The 17254-nt window shown below is 48.5% G+C and overlaps 1 protein-coding gene across 2 annotated transcripts in view; it reads left to right on the forward strand.

Moving 5' to 3' along the window:
* LOC131673962 (heterogeneous nuclear ribonucleoprotein L) overlaps positions 1 to 17254 on the forward strand; it is a 35232-nt gene that overhangs the window by 14752 nt on the left and 3226 nt on the right. For both annotated transcript variants that reach the window (XM_058952369.1, XM_058952368.1), the window contains exons 5-6: positions 609 to 705; positions 12419 to 12482. In XM_058952369.1, the coding sequence (XP_058808352.1) occupies positions 609 to 705; positions 12419 to 12482 (161 nt within the window). The remainder of the gene's footprint in view (positions 1 to 608; positions 706 to 12418; positions 12483 to 17254) is intronic.

The raw sequence follows: 17254 nt of genomic DNA on the forward strand, positions 1-17254 counted from the left end.
CAATGCAGCGTCGCCGCTCGCGGCGCGCGCGCAGGCGTCGTGTTGCAATCGCAAAGGTCGCAAGCTCCTCGCGCGGAACGACGAAGCTGTTTTCCATTTGTTTGCATCGCAGCGTGATTCTCCGCACCGATGCCGATCCTCGGATTCGATAGACAGATTATCGCACCAAGAGAGTTCGCGAAACGCAAAAGTAGCTTTACCCATTTTTATTAAATCGAGACTCGTTAATACATTTTCGCTCGAATATCCTGTCCGCGAGTTCGCTAAAAATTCGAAAGATGGAATAATTATACCTATCACAGAGAATTCAAGAGGAGCGCATCATGAAATATTCATGAAAGCTCAAGAGATAGAGAAGAAACTGTAAGCCACGAATTTCGAAATTTTCCAGTTGGACAAGACACTCATCCCATTCATAAAATTTATAGGCCAAAGGTCCCCGTTTTTTGCTCGCGGTAGACTGCCCCGGAATACACTTACTCCGCCTTCGCGTGTACATAAATCAAACGGTTGCCACACGCTTTATACTCTCTCTCTTTCTCTCTCTCTCTCTCTCTGTTAATGTTAAAGCGAAAAAAAGTCCTTAACTCTGAATGTTTGATATGCACATTTGACTCGGTCGAGTCGGCAACCAGAGCGAAAGAGGCCCTCCATGGTGCAGACATATATTCGGGCTGCTGCACATTAAAAATTGACTTTGCCAAGGTGAGTACTTCAACTCTCAATTTCGCTTCTATACCTAATTACGTTGCGAAAAGTGTTTATTCCTGGATACGTTGCTCGGTTAATTGATTTTTTTCTTTTTCTTTTTCTTTTGGTGTTCTTTTCTACGCTCAAGTTACCGAGGTGATAATGGTATGAGTTGTCAATTATTAATTACATACGTTCACTACGAGACACGTTTAGAGCTTGACCTTTCTCTCAACTGTCTACGAATGGCCCGTAAGCGTTTTCAACAAGAAGTGACGCGCACAATGTTCGCAGACTGCGTCGACTATGTAAATACAGATAAGCTTCATTTGTCTCGCAAAAGTGAACGTGTCCCGACGCATCTTTATTCGTCACGAGTGACTTGAGAATGGATTCGTCCGCGCGAAAGCTCGGAAATTTATATCGAGCGGTAGAAACAAGCAACAACAGAGAACAGAAAGAAGAAAAAATGAATAGCCCGCGTCGGAGCGAGAGTAAACACGCATATTACGCGCGCGAGGCGTCCGCCGCCTCGAGAATTCTTGGCCGGCGTCCAGAGGAAAAGCGAAACTCGGGAAATTGATTCTGTTCATTATTCAGTGGGCATTATGTCATTCGATTCTCCCGGCTCGAAGAGTGTTTGAAGGCTCTTATCGTTCGAGCCGCACTAACTGGAACGTCCACGTCGCGCGAAAAATCCTCCGGCCGCGTTATTTTGTCTCCGTTCCCCTGTCGCGCGATTATTTTATTGCACCCGACGACGCACACCCCCTCTTAGTTGCGGCTTTTTCACCGCTCCGACCGGCGCAGATATTCGCCGAAAGCTCGCGCGTCACACCGCGATACGCGCGACGCGGCTCTGTGCGGCTGGCTAACGATCCTCGTTCGCCCGGTTATTTGTTGCGTTAATTCAAGTGCCAATGCTACAAGGACTTCATTGCTATCGATGACGAGTTTAGCGTGTATTTTATGGAGCCGTTATCGGCGGATTGCTTGTTGGCGTTGGGTGATTCATCGACTTTCTTTCAATCTCGATTTACGCACGTCTCGCATTCGAGGCTTGGATAGGTAAAAAAAGGGAGGGACTTTTCCGTTATTTCATCCGTATCGAAAGACAAGTTGTCGATTTCAGTGCTGTGCCGTAATGAAGGTGCAGCGAAGTCAAACAAAAGCGTCGCGTAAATGTTGCAAACGAGCGTAAAAAAAGTAGAAGAAGAAAAGAGAAGGAGCAGCGAAGGAGCGGGAAACCCAGTGTTTGGCGTTATCGGGTCGAAAATCGTAGCGGAATATGCGCGCGCAGAGAGAAAATACATCAGTCGGTCGCTATTTCGGGCGCGACTCTCGCGTCAAGTTCTCGTCAAAACGGAGAAGTTTTACAAGCGCGCGCGGCAATGCCCGTGCGAGTTGCGGGCCGAGCGAGCCTCCGCGGAGATGAATGCCGACGCGAGCGCGCGCACGTCACTTGAATGCCGCCGAAGGAACTCGCGACGGGTAAATTTCCGGCGCTAATAAAACGCCGTGGATAATCGACGCCGAGCGCTCGACTTGGTTAGCAACGTCGCGATATCGAGTGGGATAAACAGAGCGCCGGCTCTGAGAGACGCGGGATACGCGGAGAGTTCGCGCGACGGACCGAAGATTGGTTGGTCCATTTTTCGCGGCGGCGAGCTTGCTGCCTCGGGATAATTTGACGGCCTTGCGTTTTCTTTGTGGGCAGCCACTCGCTGACTTCACTTGTTTATCGCGGATCCCAAGCCAAATTACTTACCCGAGGTGGCTGTCTCGATGAAGCTTTTTGCTCCAACTTTCAAAGTAGCCGGCGATAAAAAAAAAAGAGAAAAGCCGAACTTTACATATTTTTGCATAAAGTTTGCGCCCCCCTTCCCTTCCACTCGGCCGATAAAAAGGAAGTCCTTTTTTCTTTGATTATTCATCGTATGGTAATCGAAAAAATCTTTCGAGGACTCGCGTCTTTCAATAAATAAACCAACGAGACAGAATGAAAGACGATAATTAAGAGGTTTTCTCGGCAGTATATTTTTCTTAATGAAATATTAATTGAAAGTTTGTCCGTGGATTACTTAGTTTCTGCTATTCGCTCGTTCCGAGTTCCGCAAGCTCTTCACTGAAATTATACACTATTTTTTTATTTTGCGGTCGAATAGACGGCTTTTTTCAGCAACTGTACATCTCATTACACAGTCCGAGATCTGTCCATTCGTAACCGCTGTTTGGCCACAAAAGGGAAAAAGCTCTTACCGAATAAAAAATACGGCGAGCTTGCAGAGTAACTTTTCGCTCGGTTCCCAGAAGATCTGCCGAGCTAATTACAAAAGGCTCTCAAACTAGCTATAATAATAATATCAGGATGGAAATATTAATCAAGTTTTCCCGCGGTGGCGGCAGAGAAACGTCAATCCATTAGATTGCGGATTAAGGTGAGGATAAAGAAATTTCGCTCCGCCCCGCGAGAGAAATCTTGGAGCTTATCTTTCATTAATAATCTGATAACCGCGACGTTCAACCTGATGTAGCAAAGGCCGCAGCCCATTATCATCTCTTCTCGGTGCATACCAGAAGTGACGTGCTTTCCGTTTGAACGTAGAATACGAAATATACTCGTATAGCGGCGATCCGTAAAAAAGTTACGAAGGGCGAGAGAAGAGAGGAAAGAAAGAAAAAGCAACAACGGAACTTATTTCATCAGTTGTCGTTTGCGTAATGGATCAGTCGGTAATCAAGGCGATCGCATCAATCAAAGCGACCCACGCGAAGAGAAGCCGAGGCACAATAGGCCGAAAAGCGTAATAATCCGTCGCGAAAATAAACCAAGCGGCGTCCGCGCTCGCGCATTAAAACGCGTACGCTGTAGTCGCAGTGTAGTCCGGTGGCCGCTCGCCTCGTAATTTGCGATAAACGGCGATTCTCCGTGCGCCCGTAAATCCACGAGGCTCCCCCGAGCGCGCAAAGTACGTCACCCGGCCGCTCGGCCGGCAAATTTTTCGCGCGCTCTCGTTGCGCGAACAGCCGTGCCGCGGCCTCGCGTTCCCGTGGAATCCCTCGTCTGCATCGCCCGCGAGTCGCGCGCCTTTCCGAAAAACAGGGTGAAAAGCGACGAAGGAGATGAAAAATGAAAGGAGCACGGCCGACGGGGGCAAATTTCAATGGGCACGCGGCGTTGTGCTAACGCGGCCAATCGTCGGAATCGACAAAAGCAGCGATCGTAATGCGGACGGATTATTTCTGGAATGAGGGAGGATTAAAAAACAAACTGCCGCCGCCGCTGTTTTCAACGCGAACGTAACGCTGCGCCGCGTCAATTCGACAAAGCGCAAATTATAAAGCATCTCGCCGTTTCGCCAAATTCTCCCCGCGTTGTTTTTGTCTTTTAATCAGAAGAGAAACATACGGGCGTCCTTTTTTTTCTTCCGTCTCCTCGGCGCTGGCTGGAACTGCATTTATTCCGAAATATGCTCGGGAAGAGGCGAGAGAGCAAAGTTAGATGAGATTTGTCGCGCGGCAACTTACTTTTTCCAAATTCCTCTTGTTTTTATCCTGATGAACGGGGGTCAACTCGACGTTTCGACTCTCGTCGCGCGCGCGAGCTCTCTCCCTCTCTCGAAAAAGAAAAAGGCAGCCAGCCAAGCCGAGCGAAGCTCGCCTCGGAGAATACTTTTCATGTTTCTTCTTCCAGAATTGAAAATGCAAAGTACCTTAAGTGCCTCCTTTCGCGAAAAGTACATTAGTATTCGCGAAATTTACCGCGAGATTGAGAATCTCAGAGTATCAGAGTAATTTCATCCAACCGGTAGTGCCGCGGCGAGGACGCGTGCATTTTCAGGTCGAGCGGGCCGGGGTCTTTCGCTTACGGGCGAGCCGCGCGAAGAGGCGCGATGAGAACGGGAGGAGGGGCGATCGGCGGGCGGCGAGCGATGAATAGGGCCGTCGCGAGCGGAAGAGCGGCGAAAGATGCAGTGGCCCGCGACGAAAAGAGGAGGCGGGCAAAAGTGGCCGAGCGGGGCAGGTTACGAAGGAAACGCGCCTCGCCGGCGAGCTTTAATTACGAGCGGCATGTGTAATTCGCGCACTGCGCGTGTGCGTTTAGCGCCGCCGCGCTTTTCCTTGTCTCGCTAATGAACCGACACCGGGACTTGGCGTCCTCCGTTCTCGTCGAGCCGTGAGCGCGCCCCCGATCGATCGTCTCGGGTAATGAGTATTCTCTGCTCTCGACTCGCCGATGTAACTCTTTGGGCGCGACAAGCTTAACGAACAAACAAAACAGAACGAGACAGCGGGGCGGGAGAGCGACGAGCTTAAGAAAACACGGGGCTGACAGATTGGTCGAGGTGAGAGTTATTACGGTGACAGCCAAAGCAGAATTACGCTCCGTTGGAACACGAACACCCGCCCTTTTTTTATTTCGCCGTAGGCGAACGCTCGCCGGAATTCGGCGATCCATAGGGGCCAAGGTGCCTTTTTTGGAGAGACGGACTGGCTTCCGAGCGCGCGAGGCTGAATCGATACACGATTACCCCGGAGAGACGCGTGTGCGTGCACGCGATTTTTTTTTTTTTTTTATTCGCCGGTGCGCGTCTTGCGAATTTCCCTCGCCCCGGATGAGCGTGAATAACATTCGAGAAAACGGACCGATATCGGTTTTTTTTGCCCCCCCCCCCCCGTGGGTCCGAGAGATAAAACTACTGGAAAAACATTTTAAAATGAATCTCTTCTAACAGCTTTTCTCCTCGAGCGATAAGTCGTGTCTCTCGCTCTTTCTTTCCCTCTCTCTCTTCCGCGCGCTTTCTCGCGATAAGTCTTTTCCAATCGTTCGTACGAGATAAGTCCTCCCCGAATTACAGCCCGAGTGAACGATCAATTTTTCACCCATGATATCGACGATAGCTTGGTCCAAGCGCACTAAATGATTATTCAAATTTTTGTTTAGCTCGACAGCGTGATCGAATAACAATTTGCTGACCGAGAACGGGATGGAGTTTATTACCTTTTTCGCAACTTGTATCTGGCTCGCTGTAGGAGCGCTCCGAGAAAGTGGGGCGCGCCTATGGTATCGTATTTAATGAAAATTATCGATCGCATATTTTGATTTTAATTGAACGTATTAATCATCAGACGTAATTACTAAGAGTTGAAAAATTATCGATTTCCAGTAAAACGGGGTGTCCTCATTGACAGCACGTATTTTTTACCTTAGTTTTTCTTTATTCTCTTTTATGCGAGGTCTCCTGTCGAGGATCCATAAGAATCTACAACTTTTAGAAATCGGACGAGTTGTTTGAAATACACCATCGAGATTTTCGCAGAGACACGGAGATCCACGGTGAAAATTTGGTATTTCATAAGGGTTGCCGGTCCGTAAGCGCACGTCAAATAAAATCGGGCAACGCTCGAAGGATCGTCTGGAAAATGGTGAGCGGGGCGTTCACGTCGAGGCGCCACGCGTACGTTGGAACTCTCCAACTCCAAATCGAAAGTTAGCCGACTAAGAAAAGCAGCGTCTGCTGCAAGTCGAGAGCCGCCGGCGAGATAGGCGAGCGCGAGAGACGGACAGCGGCTAAAAGCCTTCGCACGCGGGCGGCGTACTTGCCAAATTATTCGTTCGCCCGCCCCCGTTTGATTTGCTCCAATTTGCTACTTGTTTTTGTTTTGCGTTTCCTTTTTTTTTTTTGCTTTCGCGTTTCGCGCCCCCTCCCCTCGCAACTCGGGCGTGCGCGCGCGCCCGCGACCTAGAAAATCCCAATTAGAACGGTCCATTCCGCGCGCCGGCGGCAATATCGCGCGGCGGCGGCGGCGGCAGGCATTGTCAGCGGCGCGGCACGAAGCCGCTGGTTTTTGTATTGTCCGGCTCCATCGAACTCAAGAATAGAAGCGCAGGCTCAACTGTGACACGGTTAAATTCAATGCATCTGCCCCGCGCGGTGCTCGCTTGCGAGATACATGAAATACTGGCACGTCGGCATTCGACGGCTTGCGCCTAAAATTAGCCACTCGTCTCGCGCTCTCGTGCGGCGTGCTCGCGCCGCCGCGACCGCGAAAACAGTTTTCAATCGAGCGAAAGCAGATGGGCGCCGAGCCGCTATCTGCCTCCTCGGCCCGGCTATGCGCTTCTATTTCTGATTGGCAGTCGATCGACGAGACCGGGCCGTTCGTTCAGCGCGCTCGCCGGCGATTCCGCATGCCCGCGGCACGACGTGGCGCGCAAGCTCCAAGCACGAGAATTTCAAATTTCTCTCTCTCTCTCTCTCTCTGGCTAAGCACTTATGAGGGATCTCGGAGGCTAAATTATTTGCGTTTGAGCGTGTCGTTTGCTCGGATGAAAGAGAGCGAAGGCTGGCTTTAACGGATCGTTGTTTGAACGGCCTGCTGAGCGCGGAATGCCAACCGCAAATTGCAGCACTGAACAATTTCTGTCTCGTCTCTCTCCCTACTCCCGCGAGCTCGTGGGCGAGGGAAAATTGATGATGCGAGCCTTTAAGTTTCGTCTTGCGGGGCTTCGCGAACTTCAAAGGCCACGGCAAATTATTCAATGTTTTTGCCTCGCGCTCCGCGTCATCAATTTGCCCGCGCACATTTCCAATTACTTTTCAATGATTTATGCGCGCATTAAAAGGCAGACGGATTATTTACGCCGAATCGGCCGAGCTTCGTGATGGACGCACGACCTTTTGCGCGCGTGCGCGCTTCCACGTGCGGAAACCTCTCAAATAAATTGGCTCGTCGATCGACTGTATCTTTTCGGAATCACGGGCCCTCCGTTTGCCAAATACCACGGCTATAGCGGTGCGCGCGACCCTTCGGTAAAGTGATCGCCGCAGCAATGAAACCGTATAGATGGTCAAACATGGACACCGACGCTTTGCTTCTTCCTTTCGGGTTTTCGCGTATAGTATTACAAATTACCCTTGTGGCTTTTTCCGCAAACTCATTTTTCACATTTGTCAATTTTCAACGAACATGAAAGAACGGCCAACCGAGCAATAGCCAAATATATTTTTTTTTTCTTTTAATTTCTCCCTCTCTCGAGAAAAGTCTCGCTCCTCGAATAATCAACTCTCCCGGCGTCGTCGACTTTCTTCCCTCGGCAGACATGACTTTCCATTAAGATAGTCGGCCAGCGAAATTATACCACCGCGGCGGCGAGCGTTTAATTCGCGGCTGACAGGCCGTGCGGCGCACCGATTGCACCGAATCCAAAGTCCTCCTAACCAACGCCAGTTCCCCCTTTTTTTTTGATTTTTTTCCTTCGCTCGACTCATTTCTGCGCACTGCGCGAGTGAGAGAGAACCCTCCGCAAGCCAATTTGCTCGACTTGTTCGTCGAGCTATCGGACACGGACGTCCAATTTAGTTTGTCTAACTCCCCCTCTCCCTGCCTTGCTCTCGCGGGCGTGCGAGTTATCGGCTTATATCGATCGATTATATATGATGGATTAGAATGTCGACACGCCGATATAGAGACAGGCAGAGGCAGAAAGAGAGAGGGAGAGAGAGAGAGAGAGAGAGAGAGAGAGAGAGAGAGAGAGAGAGAGAGAGAGAGAGAGAGAGAGAGAGAGATGGGTTTATTTATATACGAGCGCGAGAGTAAATTTTAGGCTTGATGGGTTTCGTCGGACACCTTTCAGAATGCGCCTCGTTCCAATTGTATCGTTCGTCTTCGTTAGCGAGCCACTTTCTACCGAGAGCTCTCCGCGGTTTTCGAGTTATTAGCTCGAATTTTCGGGCGCACTTTTCTTCTTCGCCAGCTCGCCGCGCAGCCGATGTGCTGCTCTCTTCGAGCGTCGGCCCAGCAACGTTTGCCGCGGGACCGCCGTCGGGCGCAGTTGGCGCAAAGTCCTGCGTGGCTGCAGCGGTGCTGCTACGTCCGTTGCAAGACTGACGTCACCGGGCGCTTCGCTGACTTCGCCAATTCTGCCTTCGCTCGCTCGCGATTCCGAGCATTGGAAATGAATAAACTGGCATTTTTATCTTCCAATCGAAACGCCAGGCGCGAGAAAGATGGCCGGGTTTCGCTCGTAAGCTTGCTTCAGCGGATGAAAATTTCATCGTGACTTCATTTTGATAAAAACGTGTCGGCCGTAGAAAAAAAGCGTTTCATTCGAGAAATAACGCAAAAGAAAACGAGAGAAAGTTTAATTCGAAATATTCTCATTCGCTAGCGCGCTTCCTCGCCTTCCTCGCCTCTTTTAAACGAATCTCACGAACAAGGGTCGAAAAAGATGTTACACGGAATGTGTTGTCAGCACTCGACTTACTTGTCGAGATGTTCGTATATTTGCTCAGCAGCCGTTGACATCCATCAAACAGTCCTTTCGCCCTTCTCCATACTTTGAAAGGAAGAAAAAGCTGGCATCTCAGCCCCATCGTTTCAATTTCAGAGGTTTCCGCGTCAATAGTACAAGCCCAGGCGCAACAACAAACGACGGTATAATTCAATAAACGAGAGCTCCGCGGCAGCGCGAACGAGCGTCGAAGCCAAGCGGGAAAACGTCGCGGCTCCCGACGCACTTTTCCTTTGTGGAAGGAGGGCAAGTGTAATTCGACTAATTCACCGTTCTCCGGGCACTCGATCATCGAGTGCGATCGTCTTTGTTTGTCGTCGCGCGGAGCAGAAAAGGCGATGAGGCTTCGGGGGTAACTGGGTCAAAATACGATTATCCGCGCGTTGGCGCGCGCACACCTTTTTGCACTCTCGCGCCTCGCCGCGAGAGGCTAATTTCGCGGGATATTGGTCTTTGTCCCGACGCTAATTCACGAGCCAAGAGGCGAGCGGCTCTTTGACCCTCTCCCCCACCCGTCTTTCGGAAAGACACGCCGATTAATTAGCCGCTGGTTAATTTTATCTCGTCTCATTTAATTCGTCTCTCTCTTTCTCCCTGGCGCGCGCGGAACGCCAGCTCATTTCGGACGTGAGCGCGCGAGCGAGCCGAAAATTATTTTGCCGTGAATTATTAGGCGCCTCGGTCCTTGAATCGCGCCGTTGGACTTGGTTGGCGAATCGATGAATTATTTATCGCGGCCCTACTCCACTCCGGCTTGTCTTTAAGGTCGTGCAATCGCAAGGCCGGCGGTACGCCAGACGCCCCTCCCCCGGGCGCCGAATCCGCGCGTTCTCGGGGAGAACTGCCCCGTGGCTCGAGGAGCGCGGCGCTCGTTTGAGCTTTTAATTAGCGCGCTCGCGCCGCCTCTCCAAGTGTACTAACGAGCGCGCTCGCGCGAAGAGAAACGCGCCCGCGGCCGATCGCCGGCCGATCGGCAGCCTCGCGGGCGTCGTGGTTGATTTACGAGCCCGCCCTGGAAGAAATAGGACTTCCGGTCGACGCCGAGATGTCATAATAGGCGCGCTAAGTGTTTGTCGTATTAGCCGGGCAATTTGCTGAAAATAAGCTCGGCGCGGGGCCGCCTCGATCGAGGTTAATTGGGCGCGCGCTCGTAAGCGGCAACGCATGTCCGCAATAGGGGATGGAACGGCTATCGGTCTGCAGATGGCGCAAGACGATCATTATTTTCGGAGGCGCGCAGCGCCGCGCGCGCGACATAAATTCACGTCGCGCGCGCGACGGCTCGGGACGTTTACGAGGCGTGAATGCCTCTTGGCCGCGCGGGCGCGCGCGCGTCCGCGGCATCTCTCTATTAAAGACATCTGCGTTTTGTCTTCGGCCGTTACAAACGCCAGAGATCCGCGGGCGAGAAGAAGTGTCGCGCGAGATAGCCGCGCTAGACTTTACGGCCTGTTTATGCTATCTCGCCGTGGCGAGACCTGTCTCAGCGCCCGCTTTTTGTCGACGCGCCTCGCTGGAAATTGCCCCTCTCTCCCTCGCGATTTTCGACTCTTCGCGAACTGCCTGCTCGGAGCTTCGACGCGCCACGCCACACCGACATTGTTCTGCTCTGCTTGCGCAATCGCCGCCGCACCGAATTTCATTCGCTCGCGACAGTTGCGATCCGTTTTTTCTCTCAACTCTCCGGCTTGTTTCGCTATTTTTCCTTCTCAAATGTAACTAGATCATACGAGTGTCAGCTGGAGTCCGGCCTCGTGGAAACCTTTTAAATCACTTGCAAATTATTGCCGAGATAGTTTTTTTATCTCGAGAAAGTTTTTCCTTTTTAACGTTTAAACTGATCGGGCTTGGTTACCCGAATTTTGACCTATTTCAATGTATCTGTGCTCCAGATGTACGGGATGTTTTATCGTTGCCGACTCAGAAAGAATAAAGTTCCGAGTGCTTTTTTAGCTCTGGAACGGTTCAACCGATTTTCATGGGTGAGGGCTCATTTCCATGCGTATGCCTGTGAGATGGTCTCGTTTCATTATTGACTTGGTCGAAAATTAACTTTGCCAGTGAGCGCGAGAAATGAACGCCAAGTTGGCTTTTCCGTTAAATTAATCTTGCTTCAGCAGAATTGGAATACTAATAATTCCGATTTTGAAAAGCTCCCCACGGACAGAGGTCTGCCGGTAGGCTCGAGCGAGAGACGAGCCACTCCCGAGCCTTCGCCGGGCAAAGCTGGACGCGCGCGCGACAGGTGCGAGAGGCTAGCCGAGGTACGTCTAAGCTATCTCGCGACGACGAAGACGTCGAGGCAGCTCGCTAAGTGCTGGCCGGATGAACGAAGGCAGGTCGGCGCTCGCGCGGGCTCGGGTTTCGCTCGCGATCGGCCTAGGCGGGTAAGGCGATCCCTCGATTTCGCCTGTCGTCGCCGAGTGTATATCTGCGCTTGCCGCGGCGCAGACGAGGAGGGGTATTCTCGGGAGAGGCAGTTCGCGCCCGATTGCCTATTATGAAAGAGCTTTGTTCTGCCGCGAGAGCCTCGGTGGGGGGAGGGGGCCCCCGCGAGATGCTGCTGCCTCCGCTCGGCAAAATGGATTACCGCGTCTTACAGCTTGATCCGTGTCACTGAGATTTCAAAGCGTCGTCTCTCGCTCCTCTCGAATTAGTCGCGGTACTCGGCCGAGCTTTTCGGATTATTAATACCCCGCGAGCGCGCTGCGGCAGCTCCCTTGCCTACAGTGCTCCTGCAGCTCGGACCTTGGCGATTTGCGCGCGCTCGTCGAGCGAAATAAAGCCGCGAGACGCGCGACATTTAGAAGAGCGCGCGCGTGCTCGAGGCAGCAGAGAGAGAGAGAGGAGGCCTGTTTACCCGAGAGCCAGCCACTCGGCCGAAGATTAAGCTTGCGGGTCTTCGGAGCAGAGCCGCTTACGCGCGCTACTGTCGAGTCGTGTTGACTATTTCGTTACTTTCCTCCTTGTCCACCTCGATCAATTTAACCCGCGGCTACTGTTCTTTGCGCTTCTGGCGCGCGATTCGTATTGGCCGGGATTTCGAAAAACGTCGCGCGGCGAATTTCGAACGCCGCCGCGGCAGCCAAGCCTTCGGCGCGCGGCCCAGTTTCGTCCTCACTGGCCATGCGACGACTTTTCCAGAATCTCGTTAACTGGCAATTCGCGACGACTGAAGCTACAAGTGAAAGTATGCTAATGCACTTAGCAGGACGACAGATCAATTTTTTTTTTCTTTCTTTTTTACCCACCCGTCTGGACAGGGGAAGCTCTTTCGATTTCGTTGATCGATAAGCGAGCAAACTTTTATCGGCGAGCACGTGTCGTAAAGAAGGAAAAAAAATAAACGTAACCACGTACATACCGCCTGCGTAGATGTACTTGCACGTAATACACTCATCTCTTGTCTTGCTGTTTTCTTTTCTGTTGCAGCCCACGAAACTAAACGTTTACAAAAACGACTCGGAAAGTTGGGATTACACTACACCGGCAATTGGTATGTTGGCAGTCACGCTTTTTTTTTCAATCCAAAACTTGTTTGCAATTCAATTTGTATAATGTTCAAGTAGAGTTCAATGCGAGATAAGCGAAAAAAAAAGGTAATTTTAAAGTTATCGCATTACCGCGCTCGATAGATTTTCTTTCCCACGCTATATTCAAACGCTGTTGAAAGGAACATTGAACTCTGCAAATCAAATGGTAAAAGCATAATTAATGGTAAATTTGAAAAGTCTGCGTTGCATTATCATTGAATATCATTTGACTTTACTTACGGTACGATTATCACTGACGACGCCGTTATACGACGAAAATATTCAGATGAAAAATCAAAACACCACAAATATATTCAGTTGAAAACTGAAAATATATTTATATGTAATATCCACACTTATTGACTACGATGTGTTAAACGAAACAATGCTCAAGTTTCATCATCAAAATATAATATACAAATTCAGCAAAAACAGAAACCATAACGTCAAGAACAACATCAACAACATCAACAACATCAACAACAACAACAACAACAACATCATCATCAAATCCAAGGTGGTGAGAAATAACAACTCGATACAACACATTCATTATCTAACTGGAGGGGAGAATTTCATGAAAATGATACACTGACATTTCGTCAAAATATCAAAATGAGAAAATATAAAACTAACGCTTCACGATCTCTTATATACTCCCCTTAAAAAATAAATCTACTGCCAGGAAGAAAGTTCTTGATGTATATGCATATATATATATACGCATGTATATACATATATATACACACAAGAAGACATCTGTAGAAGATTATTTTTACACAACACAGAGGAAAAGAGCGAGAGGATGAAGGAATAAGAAAAATAATCACATTAATATACATTTCGTCAAGTGTCAATCAACAAACATTTTCTAAAAGTAATGCGAGAATATATATATCTGAATCCTTTGCATGTTTTGGTGCGCTAATGTAATTGTCCTCATGTATACCAAACAACAGAAACAGAGAATAGTCGATTATCAAACAAGAAAAAAAGAAGCTTCTATCGAATAAAAGTCTGTCGTTCGAAAAGCAAATACGCAAATCTCTATTACGCCTTCTCTCTTGTCTTGCACATGTTGATGTTAATGTTTCTTTCGATGTTAACACTGTATACGTTTTGTACTTACTCAATGAACAGTCTCTATCTCTCTCTCTCTTTTTATCCAGAACAACAGTGACGTTTCGATTTTAAAATCGCTGCCAATTAGCATCACAAAACACGATTTCGGTAAAGTCCAATCCCTGATTATATATATTAATGCACAAACTGATAATAATCAAATTTAATATTACGTACGTGTATCTCGTAATGCTGCCGATTAAACGAAACAAATCCATTTATAGCTTAATTTGCGCTATAAATTAGGCGCTACAGATCTCGTTTGCGTGCTTCACAACTAAACTCGTTAAAGAGAGGAAACGCCTCTTGATTAATGTACAAAGCTTTATTGATATACACACTATCGAGTCGAACGTCGGAAACGTACAAATATAAATGTTTTTGCGAGTCGCTATCGAAAACACGAACGTCGTACATTAAAATAAAAGTCAAACTTGCGATCTTCGACAGGAGAAGTCTATGAATGTCAAGACGTACTTTATTTGCTACATACAAACAACTGCTACATTTGTTGCGAGCGCGAAAAAGCTTTCGTCCGCACCCACATGTTCTCGTTGCAAAGAAAATCAAATTTCGTTTGTATTTTTTTGTTGCTACTCTTGTTCGTACGATGAAAATATTCGATTCCTGTCGTAACTGTTGTTAACATATTTGTCCTGAGTATTGTTTGTATGTAGATTGACTATATTTGAAATTGTAATTGTAGTGATTGGTAATATCAGTGAAAATTGCCTATCTCTCTCTCTACATAAACCTGGAAACAAGTATATATATTCTATCTAAAGCACGACGTCAATAGTGGTGCCAGCACTTCCCTCTCAAGTCCTGACAATGCTGTTTGTGGTTTCTTGATTCTTTGTATATGTATATATATCTAGATCCACACCAAAAACACATACAATTCTCACCGATGGCTATATATGTATATGTGAATGATATATAAATCTCATGTCTTATCGTGTTTATGATACATGTGTCGTTGAAAGTGCCATGATATATATACATATTTAATATCACTCTCCGAAACTCCCCGATAATATGTTTAATCTTTATATGTAAAATATGTGAACAGCGAAGTTCTCTTCATTATAATATATAAATATGATATATACATCAGAAAACGATACCGTTAGAATAATATATATATGTACACAATATACACATATATATATTAGCAACATATATTTTTACGTCCCGTACAAAGGACTTTTTTTTTATATGCACTCTCACAGACAAACATTCAGTTCATCACTGATCCAAATGTAAAAAAGTAAATATATACGTATCTATATATTTTTACAAATTAACTTTTCACTTTTTGTGTATATATAAATGTTTTACTGTTGATGTAAGTTCATTTTACTAACGATATTATATATCTACGCATCTCTCGTTACCTTTCACTTGTTTTAATAATTTATATTCAAAGTACAAAACGCTCGAGGAGGTACGTCGATAATGAAAGTTTAATTACGTACACGAATGGCTGAAAATCTTTCCTCTCGCTTGATTCATAACACCAATAATATCATCACCACCACCACCACCACAACATCAACAACGACATAGACATGATTATCAACATCAACAACCACCACAATAGGACTCAAGACTAACAAAGCACTTTTGTCATAGAAGAATCCTTTTCTCGACTAAGTACGAGAAAGGGAGGCTCAATAATATCATATACCAATGACTGGATGACTACGTTAAAGAGAACAAATTGAATTTTGTTTGCAAAAAATAAATAAATAAATAAAAAGTGGGAGGAAAGACGTGTTATGTTGGAATGTTTGTCTGTGTGCAGATGCAGCCCATCTCTGAGTTGTTGTGATGAGGTGAATCACAGAGACACGCTTCTATGGACAGAGAAATGGAAGTTTGGAATAAGTAAAGAGAATAAGCATATAATGAGTGCGAGCACGGAGAGAGAGAGAGAGAGAGTGAAAAAAAGGGAGAAAGAGAGAGAGAGAGAGAGAGAGAGAGAGAGAGAGAGAGAGAGAGAGAGAAACAAAAAAAAGTAGTGCAACGATGAGGAGAGGCACAGAGTAAAGAAAAAGTGTCTTGTAAGAGAGAATAAGGAGCAAAGTTGCGAGGACAAAAAGAGAGTTAAAATTGAAAGTGTCGAGAGAAAGATTCGCTCACGTGCTCTCTCATGCTTGTCTCTCTGTGGCGCACGCGCCCGCTGCGGTAAGTCCAAGAATATAGCAAAACAACCGAAGCAAACAAAAACAAAAAACGAAAAGAACAAAGATAAGCTATGCGATGATAAATCATTCGATCTCAATTTGTACAGCTCCGAGCGTTTCTGTTTTTATACAATATAATAATCTCTGCCGTTTCCTTCCATATACAATGCGAAACTTGATCGATTTCCTCCCGTGAGAAATGTCATGTATACGACGACACAGAGAGCCAGTTCACCCCTCTCTGCGTGCTCTTTTTGTAAATTACGCCGAAAAAGCTGACGTTCGCTCCCTTCCTCTCTCGCTCTTCGCGCAAATGACAGTTAATCTCGCTGTACGCTCATTCTCATTGGGCACATTAACAAATGAACACTAGTGCGGCTCTGACGACGCCGAGTGCAAAGCTTGCACTTGTAACGAACGCACACCAGCGGCCGTCGCATCGACTGTGCACGCGAGCAACGAGAGAGAGAGAGAGAGAGAGAGAGAGCGAGAGAGCGAGCGAGCGAGCGAGCAAGCAGGATTGATTGATGCGCGCAAGCTCTTTAATACTGCATTCCAGCCAAATTGCAAAGAAGCGATTATCTCGTGCCTGCGCAGTTGCATAACAGGCCAAGAACGCTGCGCTCCCCCGACGAGTCATTTGTCAGGGGAAAAGTCTCGCGTTGGCCCGGAAAAGGCTGTTCGCCGAGCGCTATGCGACCCCGGCGATTCATCAGCTCGATGGTCTTGTTAGTTTTGTCGCGCCCGCACGAGTCCTTTCGTCGAGAGCCGATGGGGGTGAGCGCCGAGGACTCATCGATTAATTTGCCAAGCGCGAGTTCGCGGGGCCGAGGAGGTCGCGCGCGCGACGGACGGCGATCCAGCCGCTCCATTTTTGCGCTCGGCAAGCGAGAGCCGAGGCTGCAGCTGATCTCGGTCGAGGAGTGACGAGCGATTCCGCTGCGCGGTATCGAGGCCCAAAGTGGAATCCGATCGCGGGCGCAGGGCCGATTGTTCGCGCGGCCGCGTTTCCTGCGTCGGAAGCCTCGTGTAAAAGACTACTCGCGCGATTGCGATCGATGGGCGCGCAGTCCCAAGCGGCTGCGCTTGAGGCTGGAGGCTAGGCTCTCTGCCGTGGTGCAAGCCTCCCCCCCCCCCCCGCGCTTTCATCAGTTCCCCGCAGGCTCGGTCGATCCCTCGCGAGTCGAAGCGGAAGGAGCGGTCGTCCGTGCTCGCGAGGATGTCGCGCGAACAGCACGGCGTGCTCGTGGAAGCGAAGACTCGCTCGCGCATCGACAAAAGCAGAGACGTACTCGCGAGGCGCGTCATCCTCGCGAGGGAGGGAGATAGAGTAAAGGATTTTCCGTCTACGGAGGGATGAAGGGGAAGGGAGAACGGAACAGTCGCATGCGCGTCTCTGGTAGTCTGCGTGGCGTCGCTTCGAG

Source organism: Phymastichus coffea, unplaced genomic scaffold (genome assembly GCF_024137745.1).
Source record: "Phymastichus coffea isolate CEN01 unplaced genomic scaffold, Cenicafe_Pcof_1.1 PCOF00206, whole genome shotgun sequence".
Classification (NCBI taxonomy): Eukaryota; Metazoa; Arthropoda; class Insecta; order Hymenoptera; family Eulophidae; genus Phymastichus; species Phymastichus coffea.